The sequence below is a fragment of the Chiloscyllium plagiosum genome, chromosome 13 (genome assembly GCF_004010195.1).
Source record: "Chiloscyllium plagiosum isolate BGI_BamShark_2017 chromosome 13, ASM401019v2, whole genome shotgun sequence".
Classification (NCBI taxonomy): Eukaryota; Metazoa; Chordata; class Chondrichthyes; order Orectolobiformes; family Hemiscylliidae; genus Chiloscyllium; species Chiloscyllium plagiosum.
Window position 1 is genome coordinate 59,826,444 of NC_057722.1, and position 11,679 is coordinate 59,838,122.

General features: G+C 41.4%; 1 protein-coding gene across 1 annotated transcript in view; it reads left to right on the top strand.

Annotated features, from left to right (window-relative positions):
- The window catches only part of LOC122555632 (EEF1A lysine methyltransferase 3-like), an 11,292-nt gene extending 7,837 nt beyond the window's left edge, over positions 1–3,455 (top strand). The window contains exons 2-3 of the mRNA XM_043701630.1: positions 554–665; positions 3,043–3,455. Coding sequence (XP_043557565.1) covers positions 554–665; positions 3,043–3,455 — 525 coding nt within the window. The remainder of the gene's footprint in view (positions 1–553; positions 666–3,042) is intronic.
- The last annotated feature ends 8,224 nt before the right edge of the window (positions 3,456–11,679 follow it).

Genomic DNA, 11,679 nt, shown 5'->3' on the forward strand with positions numbered 1-11,679 from the left:
TTCCAGCTCAGCACTGTCCCCATGACTTGTCCTACCTTCCTATCTTCTTTTCCACCTATACACTTTACCCTCCCCCTAACCTATCACCTTCATCTCCTCCCCCACTTACCTATTGTACTCTATGCTACTTTCTCCCCATCTCCACCCTCCTCCCACTTACATCTCCACCCTTCAGGCTCTCTGCCTGTATTCCTGATGAAGGGCTTTTGCCCGAAACATCGATTTTACTGCTCCTCAGATGCTGCCTGAACTGCTGTGCTTTTCCAGCACCACTCTAATCTAGACTTTGATTTCCAGAATCTGCAGTCATTATTTTTACCTATTTCAGGCTAAAACTGATGTTAATCTTAAATGTGTGAAAGCTGGGAAATATGCACTTTTCCACAAGAAAACTGGCCTGCACTTAAATCCTTTTCTGTCTGTAGAAAGGTGTTTATCGGTTCTGTGTCTTATTAGTTCTCAGTGGTGTCGCCTGGTGTTATTGCCTTTTATTCAATAGTCAGGTGAACATCTATAGCTCACCAGCCACACTTGTTTATTTTTGCTTTTATAGGCTCTTGTTTTACTTCAGTTCTTTGAGGAACAAAAGATGAGTTTTGCAAACAAGAAAGTGATTGAACTGGGTTCAGGCACTGGAATTTTGGGCATTGTGACTGTTCTTCTGGGTGAGTAATGTGGATTTTCGGCACATAAATATGCAGTGAAGCATCACATAAAATAGGAAAATAAGGAAAAATGGCAGAAGCTCAGATGCATTATTTGGATGAACAGAACTAATGTTTTAGACTGATGAACTGTTAGAACTGGAGGGCATTAGATATTCAGCATGATTTCAGCAAATTCAGCATCCGTAAAAAGGCAGTTAGTAACACATCATGGAGGCGAGGCAAAAGTGAACAAAACTAAATGGAGAAAAGAATGATTGCATGAATATCAAAAGATGATTGCACAAGGCAAGAGGAGTTTGTAATGTTTAGATAATATAGTGGGAGATGTGTGCAGGAAGTATAAATGGCAACATACAAATAGTGTCCTACTTAACTATGTGTTCTTAATGCTGGCATGATATTCACAAGAGAGTGTTTCCACCCTGTCCCACACTATCACAATACCCCAACATAAATAACATAATATCTTGGCTTGGGGGGGATGGGGGGGGGCTTGGGGGGGGGGGGGGGGGGGGGGGGAATGGGGAGTGGAAAACAGATAAATATTCAGGCCAGCTTGGGAAACATTATCAAAAAACAAAACACTCCGATCCATGTAGGTGATTTGGAGGACCTCAGGCCTTCAAGAACCTGCTTTCCTCTGTTTTTTATACAGGATCCCTCAAACCTGAGACAGAGATGTTGGTCAGGGAACAGGGTTTTTTTTTATAGTGGCAAGCAACTGGAAAACTCAGGGTCTTTTTTTGCACTTTTTAAAATAGATGTTCTGCGAATTGGTCACACAACCAACACTTTGTTTCCCCAGTATAGAGGAGATTACATAGAGAGCTGTGAATGTTGCACACTAGATTGTGTGAACTGCAGGTGAACTGCTCCCACCTGGTGGGTGTGTTTGGGCCCATGGATCCTGAGGAGGGAAGAAGTAAATGGAGAGGAATTGCACTTTCTGCGGTTGCAGGGGAAGGTGTCATGAGGCTGTGGGGAGTGGGGAGGGGCATGTTGGGAGTGAAGGAAGGGTAGACCAAGGTGTCCCTGAGGGAACAGTCACAAAATCCACTGTTGTTCTTTAGCATTTATTTCAAAGTGGTTTGATATTGGAGAAGATACTGAGGGATGAGATATATGCACATTTGGAAGAAAATGGAACAGTTAGTGACAGGCAGCATGGTTTTGTATGGGGAAGGTCATGTCTCTCCAACCAGATTGAATTTCTTTGAAGAGATGATGAGGATTATTGATAAGGGTAAGGCTGTGGATGCAATTTATCTGGACTTTAGTAAGATATTTGATAAAGTTCTTGCGGCAGATTGGTACAAAAACTAAAAGCACACGGGATTCAGGATAAGGTAGCCCAATGGATACAAAACTGGTTTGGTCATAGAAGACAGAGGGTAGTGGTAGAAAGGTGTTTTTCAGAATGGAGACTGGTAAACAGCGGTGTTCTATAGTGATCAGTCTTAGATACACTGTTGCTTGCAGTATATATAAATGATCTGGAGGAAACATGGTGATCTGATTAGTAAGTTTGCAGATGAAATTAGAATGGGTGGCGTTGCTGATGAGTGTGAAAGGAACAACAGGAAACAGATTGGTGACTTGGGCACAGAAATGGAAGATGATGTTTAATCCATTCAAATACGAGGTGATGCATTTTGGTGGATCAAATTTAGGTGTAAGCTACACTGCAAATGGGGGAACCTTTAAGAACATTAGCACACAGACAGGTCTGGATGTGCAGAACTACAGTTCCCTAAATGTGGCAAGTTGATTAAGAAAACAAACGGCATGCTTGTCTTCATTGGCTGGGCCATGGAGTACCAGCGTTTGCAAACCATGTTGCAGCTGTATAAAATCTTTATTAGGCCACGTTTGGAATATTGCGTGCAATTTTGGTCACCGCACTACCAGAAGGACATGGAAGCTTTGGTGGGAGTGCAGAGAAGGTTCACCAGGACGTTGCCTAGTCTGAAGTGTATTAGCTATTAGGAAAAGTAAAGCAGCCCAGGATTGTTTTCAATGGAAAGAGGATGGCTGAGAGGAGACCTTATAGACGTCTACAAAATTATGAGAGGCACAGTTATGGTGAACAGTCAGTGGCTTTTTCCCAGGCTTGAAGGTATGTTTTTTAGCTTAGTTAGGACATGATGATGGCTCAAACTTGGAGTACCGAAGGGGCTGTTCCTGTGTTATACTTCACTTTGTTCTTTGCTCTTAATATAACTTAATAGTTTTCGAGGTGATCTCATAGAGCAAATGAAAGTCATTCACGTATTGGAAATCATTCACATGACTGTGGAATTAAAGTCTAAGTAGGGAAGGATGACACGTTTACTTCTTAAAGTAACTGAAAAATATTGTTTTTCATTTTTTTTAGGTGGAGATGCCACTATTACAGACAAACCAGAGCTTCTGAAACAAATGGAATGGAACGTTTTGGTTAATATACCTTCTTCCTGCCAATCTCGTATCAAAGTCCGTGCTCTCACCTGGGGATACGACCATATGCTGTTTTCTTCAGACTATGATTACATCCTTTGTGCAGATATAATGTATGCTTATGACAGTGCTCCTTTAATTCTAAAGACACTTCTGCACCTCAGCAACGAAAAAACGATTATTTATTTCGCCTCCACCATGTCATTTGGTTATAGTGTGATCAACTCCGGTTACCAAATTCTATTCAAGCATTTTAACTCCCAGCTTGTTTACAGAAGTGAAGTCAATGATGTTCGCGTGTATATAATGACTAAAATTATTCAAAGTGATTCAGTTCAAATCGAGCACTAAACTAAGTGTCTCGTTATTCCTTCAGTAGAAGATTTAACTGGAGAAGGGATTCCACCTCAAGTGTGAGCTTCAAAATGGCGTTTGACTGAACATGGGCTTTCCCTTTCCCGCCTTTTACCCAGGAACAAGTTAAGGGATATTTATTAGTTATGAATCAAGTTCTATATCAGTAGCGATCCAAATTAAGTAGAATATTTGACCTGACATTGAAAGATAATATTCAAACCAAACAAAATGATTAATGTGGGACATTTGGTGGTGGAGTGAAAAAAAGGCCAAATTGTACCTTTGAAAGACTAGAAATTTTCTTTGCTCTTCAGCTTACCATCTCTTTAATTTGAGCTTGCACACACTAGGCAAATTCAGTTCACTATGGCTACAATATTTTACTGTTATTCGGCCTTAGTTTAGTTAACATTTAAGTTGTGGCAATGTTTGACTACATCTAACCAGTACTGACACTTTAATTAGTTGTGTTCAGTTGCTTTATTGTTTAACTATAATACATAAGAAAGATTAACGCAAAGTGTAACAGACTCTACAAGATTATTCAGTAGGGATTACACGCATTTTATTTGTATTAGATACTGGAACATTGAAGTTTTTATTATCGGGTTTTTTTCCAACACGAAGGAAAAGTTGAACTGACCGTGTTCTTTTATAGAACTAGAATTTGATGCTTTGATGCACACTAGCTTGAGGTATTTTTGCGGAAAAAATGTAACTGCTCAACTATAGAGTTTACGTTGTTTTAAAGTAGCAGCTTCACACAGAAGAGTGAAGAGACTAAACAGTTCAAATTCAGACATTCGAATCTACTTGCAAGTGAGATCGCGCTCTCGCTTTCTCTTTCCCGCTCACGCACGCACATACACCATATGTGTGAAAGAAATAACTCTTAATAACTTCGCAATCAATGGCCCGTTGAATGTTAACCGCGCTGTAATGTTCTATGTTCAATGTTCTATTTGGAAGTACAATCCTTCGGTGCGCTGCTCCTTCGTCAGGGAACTATTGGGGCAGGATCATAGGACACAGCATTTATAGCAAAACATGAAAGCATGTGCTGTATTGACCAAATCTAAACTGATGTTGAGGCTTAATCACTTAGAATGGGTTGCAGGTTTCGATTCATTAGTATATAAATCCTGGAACTTCTTCCACATCACATTCCCGAGATAATTTCAGGCTTTATACAAAAAGTGACATCTCAGCTTAGACGATGCATATTAATAAATCCAAACCAGCAACCCATTCGAAGTGATTAAGACTTAACAGTAATCTAAGTTTGTTCAATACATCGCATACTTTGATCTTTTACTATAAATTCTGTATCATATGATCCTGCTCCATCCGCTACCGGATGAAGGAGCAGCGCTCCGAAAGATTGTACTTCAAAATAAACTTGTTGGACTATAACCTAGCATTGTGTGATTTTCAACTTTAGGAAGATTGTTACACCTAGAAAAACTTGGAAACTAAATTCACCCAAATGATATCAAGTTGGACTTCTTTTCATGCATGAGTAAAGGCTAGAGAAACTTTATGCCGCTTCACAGTGTCAGGGACCCGGGTTCGGGTGTGGAGTTTGCACATTCTCCCCGTGTCTGCGTAGGTTTCCTCCGGGTGCTGCGGTTTCCTCCGACAATCTAAAGATGTGCAGGTAAGGTGAATTGGCCATGCTAAATTCCCTACAGTGTTCAGGGACGTGTAGGTTACACGCATTATTCAGATGTACATGTAGAGCAATAGGGGAATGTGTCTGGATGGGACGCTCTTCGGTGGGTCAGTGTGGACTTGCTGGATCGAAGGGCTGTTTCCGCACTGCAGGGATTCGATGGATTTTGTGCAGAGTAATTCATTGCAAACGTTCTTGGCATTGTTTGAAATTATGAAACTTCTTAAACGATTGTTTATTAGATTGTTTCCACTCCCAAGAGAATTGTTCAGTAGACTGAAAAAATCCGGGCTCAAAGAGCCTGTGGTTGAAGCATAGAAATGCTATGGACCGAATCAATTGTTATGAACTCAAACGCTTCGCCCAGGACAGCGCCAAAACCAACTTCATTGGTAACATTAAAAGAGAACAATGACTTAACTAAAAAAAAAGCCGTTCTATGGGGAACGACTAGGCCCGTACGCCTAACCAGTAGCTGTCATCGAATTGGCACAGGCACGAGTAACAGCCTCTTTGCTTTATGAACATATCATTCCACAACAATTTGCTAGATTTGGAATGTGGATAATCTATTGAGCTGAGAAGAAAGAGCAGAATTTGTTCTTGAATAGCTGCTGGATGCACAGTGTTCTGAATTCAATACAAATATCTCTATCAAGGTTACCTATGGGGCTGCCAATCTTTTTTGAACTTGCTATGAAGCACCTTGCAACTTTCCACGACATTAAAGGTGATGCATAACTGGAAACTTTTTGTGTGAACAGGATTATAATCTGACATAAATCTGAATCATACCTATTTCGTGATTTTATTTTCAGTCCCTTATTCCTGTAAAGTGAGATTCTTCATGGTTTTGTTGGGGAGATTTAAAGTCTTTCTTGTTTATCGGGGGAGATTAGATTCCCTACAATATGGAAACAGGCCCTTCGGCCCAACAAGCCCACAGCGACCCTCCGAAGTGTAACCCACCCAGACCCATTCCAACCCCTGACTAATGCAGCAAACACTGTGGGCAACTTAGCATGGCCAATTCATCTGACCTGCAGGTCTTTGGATTGTGGGAGGAAACCGGAGGAAATTGACACACACAAAGGGAGAATGTGCAAACGCCGCACAGATAGTCGACCAAGGTGGGAATCGAAGCCGTGTCCCTGGTACCGTGAGGCAGCAGCGCTAACCAGTGTGCCACCGCACCCACAGGCTATTGAAAACCAAGGGGAAAAGAATAAGTTTGCACTTTGTACATTAAGTTAATCCAATGTTCTGCAGGCTGCTTCATCCGACCTAGTATTGCTGCTGCAAACATCACTTCAGAAAGATTTTAGCGCTTGATTGTGCAAAGGTAGGTAAGCAATTGTTAGTGGCAACAGTTATTCAAGCAGTTCAGATCATTTGGGGAAAGCTCGATAGCATAAACCAATGGCAATTTCCCAACTCACAGTCGTTTTAGAACCACACATGTGCTGAAAAACCAAAACACTAAACCACAAACTCTAAATATAAGAGCAATCAGTGCAACAAGTTCGAACGAAAGATTTGTTTTTAAAAGTCATTATACAGCCAGGTTCTATGTCGGCAATTCTTGTATGATGATAAAACTCTAGGATACGCTGGTGATCTGAACAAAGTAATTCCAAAATTGTCTACGCTCCCTCGAACTACAGTTCCGAAAGCATTTTATTTTAATTTGAGCAGAATCTCAAGTCATTGATACTCTGAGGGCTTCATGTGAACTCGGAGACACTACATCCCAGGCGATGGTCACACTGTAGCTCGTTAGTTTAGAAGGATAGGGGACAGTCAGCGCATGAACTTTCCAAACCTATGTCAGACATGGAAGACAAATTAGGCTGACGAATCTTGGACTGCTGCAGCGTTGCAGTAGTCATCAACCCTTCGTCATGCTATGTCTCACTAAGAACCGGGCTAAAATATGTCTCTGAGGGAGTTCTGCATGTGGATTATCGAAGGCCCAATTGTATAGAAAAGGTAACGATTGAAATCTTACAACTAATGATTCAGAAACGAGGAGGGAAAATCAAAAGCAGGAACTTTGAAGGCAAAAGTCCCTGGATAGTCCAATTATAGGCACAGGGGTGCATAAGAATGATGTGTTATAATGGTTTAACACCTGGCTGCACAAAAAGCGGAGGGCGGCCCTAACTCACAAGATCAATTTTGGAACTTGGAGGGACTTTTAATGTGCACGTGCCACACTATAACTATGTTGACTTTAATGTCCTCACTGAATGGGAGGACTATAACACAATTTATCAGACATGTGGGCACTGGCATGAGATGTTAGTTAAGGGGAAGGGAGTCGCAGAGTGGACTGGAAGAGGAAATACAGTATAATGCGCCAATAGAAGGAGGGTTTCAAAACGCATCGTGTAGGAAATGGCTGATGGACGATGATTGGGGCGAATGTAATTTCCTTCGTTGAGTTTGGCCAATAGGTGAGTGTCCGGTAAATATATGAGAATGTTTCAGACTATTAACTAGTTTCTGTAGCAGAGGTTTCAAACAGGTAAATTGTGGACATTAATTTTCCATCCTGCAACGCACTCAGTTCAAATGTGGAAGTGGAAATTTTGTTACACTGAAAATGGTTGTGAAACAAGCCACTATATAACAGGAGTGGGAACATTTAGCTGAGAGACCAAAAATATAGTCCAACTAACTGGAATTAAAGAATAAAAGTGGGATTACTTAGCTACTATGATAACCTATACAGATCACCAAATGAGACGAAGGTGATGGAGGAGCGAGGTTTATGCAACCATGACTAAACATCAAGAACCAGATAGGAGTGGCAATAGATGACTATAGTGGATCTATATATCAGACTGGAATATTGAGGTGCGAAAGAAGTTATATTCTGCGATGTTTATGAGAGGCATTTCTTGCTTGGTGTGTTGTTTCCCACTGAAGAAAGAAGAAAATTAGATCAATAACCTGTGGATCGATTTCATCTGTGAAGCATGTTTACTGGGAAAAATCTTGTTGATCATAATTAACACAATTAGAAGTATACAGTGAAGGAAATACCACGGCTTCATTCAAGTATGAAGGTACTAAAGTCTGTAATTTGGAAATAAACCAAAATGACAAGGTCCACGTGAAAGAAAAGGGAAGGGCAACAGTGCGGATTATGCAGATTCCCCAGAAACTGAAAAAAAAACATCGACAGTTCGAGCCTTCTGGCCTGAAAATTTCGTATTAAAGGTCAGACAAAAGAGCTACAGTAATCTTAATATCATAATACAGCAGAAGACTGTGTTGAATACATGAAGGACTACTGACACCTAAAACGACAATACTAATGTCCAAGAGAGAAAGTGGAAATATATTTCTGTCTCAGACAGAGAGGTTAATAAGCCCCTGATGTTCTGTTGAGGATATTTGCACCAGCATCACCTGCCGAGGTATGTCCTGCCACACTCATGCACAAAGAGGAAGAATAATTCCATTTGATCAATTCTCTTCCGATCAATCTACCTTGATTTATGAATAAATCAATAAACGAGTCACCAATGCGTCACCTGGGATCTGGTAAACGTTTGGGCTTCACACTTAGAGTCATCAAGTCATACAGCACGAAACCCCCAATCCTTCGGTTCAAGTCGTCCATGCCAACCAAGTTTCCCAAACTAAACTACTCCCACTTGCCTGCGTTTGCCATTGCCCTCTAAACCTTTCCTATTCATGTACCGGTCCAAATGTCTTTTAAATGCTCTAAGTGGCCCTGCATCTAACACTTCGTCTGGTAGTTCATTCCACATACCAACCGCTCTCTGTGTGAAGATGTTGCCCCCGGGTCCCTTTTAAATCTTTCTCCTCTAACTTTAAAAAATATGCCCTCTAATTTTCAATTCCTCCACCTTAGGCAAAAAACTTTGCTATTCACTTTATGTATGCCCTCATGATTTTATAAACTTCTTTAAAGTCACCCCTTATACTTCGTAAGTGTAAGAAGGCCCATCCTATTCAGCGTCTCCTTACAACTCAAACCCTCCAGCTCAGGCAACATCATTATAAAACTTTTCTGAACCCTCTCCTATTTAATAATATCATTCCTATAGCAGGGAGACCAGAACTGTAACAATATGTGTAAACATGGTAGAATAAATGAGACTAGCCGTGACATCAGGGCCATCTCCAAATCTGAAGATTCCTGAAGAAGGGCTAATGCCCGAAACGTCGATTCTCCTGTTCCCTAGATGCTGCCTGACCTGCTGCGCTTTTCCAGCAACACATTTCCATCTCCAAATCTGCCTCCATCAATGAATCCTAATAGAATTGAAGTTTGTTGGAATTGCAGAAAAGCTCTGTGCAATTTGAAGCCACACCGAGCGCAAATTAAGGCGGCTGGTATAATTGAAGGCTAACGATCGTTGTTTCAATATCGCTGCAAGAGTTCCTTCCGGTGTATCAGGCTATACATTCTTCAGCTGCGACAAAAATGATCTTCTCTACATCAGACTGTGGTGCGCGTTCACTGATTTAATCGTGTTAAATTCACTTCATACTGCTCAAACAGTTCAATATATTTTGTAAGCAGGAAACTTTGAGCAACACTCAACCTTTCAGCTGCACAAATACCTGACAAGAATCATCTCGCACAGCAACGAATTTGTCGAAAAATTATACTATCCCTCTTTGATATTCAAGGACATAACTATCGCTGAATTTTTCACTATGAACAAACAGCATGTTACCAATAAGAAACTTAACTCTACTGACACTGTTGGAACAAGTGGGCGTTCCAACAAGTTCCAACAAGTTGGAACAAGTGAGCAGTATGAAGTGAATTTAACACGATTAAATCAGTGAACGCGCACCACAGTCTGATGTAGAGAAGATCATTTTTGTCGCAGCTGAAGAATGTATAGCCTGATACACCGGAAGGAACTCTTGCAGCGATATTGAAACAACGATCGTTAGTGGGCGGCACGGCGGCACGGTGGCACAGCAGTTAGCACTGCTGCCTCGCAGCGCCAGAGACCCGGGTTCAATTCCCGACTCAGGCGACTGACTGTGTGGAGTTTGCACGTTCTCCCCGTGTCTGCGTGGGTTTCCTCCGGGTGCTCCGGTTTCCTCCCACAGTCACAAAGATGTGCAGGGTCAGGTGAATTGGCCATACTAAATTGCCCTAGTGTTAGATAAGGGGTAAATGTAGGGGTATGGGTGGGTTTCGCTTCGGCGGGTCGGTGTGGACTTGTTGGCCCGAAGGGCCTGTTTCCACACTGTAATCTAATCTAATCTAAAAGTTAGAGACTGTCCTCAAAGCCTGTTCGCCGTCGCTAAAGAATGTGAAGTAATCACGGAATATCCTCCTCTTGCGTCCACAGTCTAGAGTTCCAAAATAACAAATTCAAATTAACTTTTTTTGATTGACAATCCACCATTACCTTTATCTGCCATTATCTACCGTGGATCACTGATACATAGTTACGGATGTGTGTTCCATCCACCAAGGTACACTGTCCGCGCCTCGTCAAGGCATATTCGGCAGCGCTAACACTTGAAAAAGGTGGCAAAGAATCCGATGCAAATGCAAAACATATATTTTTGCAGTGAGTTCTTGCAATGTTCGATGTTATGCCTCAAATTCCATTACGGAAATTGAGTCAAACTGAAATCTGGCGGATCCTTAAACATATATCCCTTATGTGCCGATCATAACATCTTAGGACATGCTTTCGAGACAGGTGAGACTGAAACTCGTGCGCCTGACGGCTGAATTATTCGGATTTGGAAATAACATGGTTAACACCTGGTTGATTCCTGCTTTGCCACATTGTTTAAATCTGTCTAGTTGGTTTTATCGAAACAGTTGTACCAGCGGATAATCGGATTCCAAAGAACTTGCTGAGGCCGCAATTTCTGAGCAGATCTTAAAATGTAAATTAAACAAGACAGACTTAGTTGTATCAATACGCATATTAAACGACAGCTTTCTGGACCCCACCAGTCATTCCCCTTTGAGAAATTACCTCTTTTTTTGTACTTTTCACAAATAGTAAACTGTACATCTTTTCTTTCTTTCTTTCTTTCTCATAAATGATTGTACCTGACAGGACCATGGGATGGAACATAATATGCATCTTAGCATGACCTTGTCTTTCTCTGGCTGGGCGCAAACGTCCTTCATAGAATGGAGGTGATTGATTTAATTCTTCGCCATGTTCTACGTAACGTTGTATGAACCCTAGAACATTGAAGAGACCGTTAATGAACATAATTATATCTAATCCTCCGATGGTTTTCAAATTTGAATCGTGGTCCGAAAACTGTCGGATTATTTCGAGCTCACCTATACACCTCCTCTCCTCCCCACCCCCATTCCCAATCCACGCCCATTGCTATCGTTTTGCCTAATTTGGTTAAAGACATAGTCAATTCGTGCATCAATTCCAGTACCCTCGCTGAAACAGAAACTGAGTAAGTGGAATGAATAACCTATTTCCTCTGGATAAGTAGAACGGCTGCCAGGCGAGAGCCACACGAACGTCTCACCGAGTTGAGCTGCAGCTGTTCGCTGTT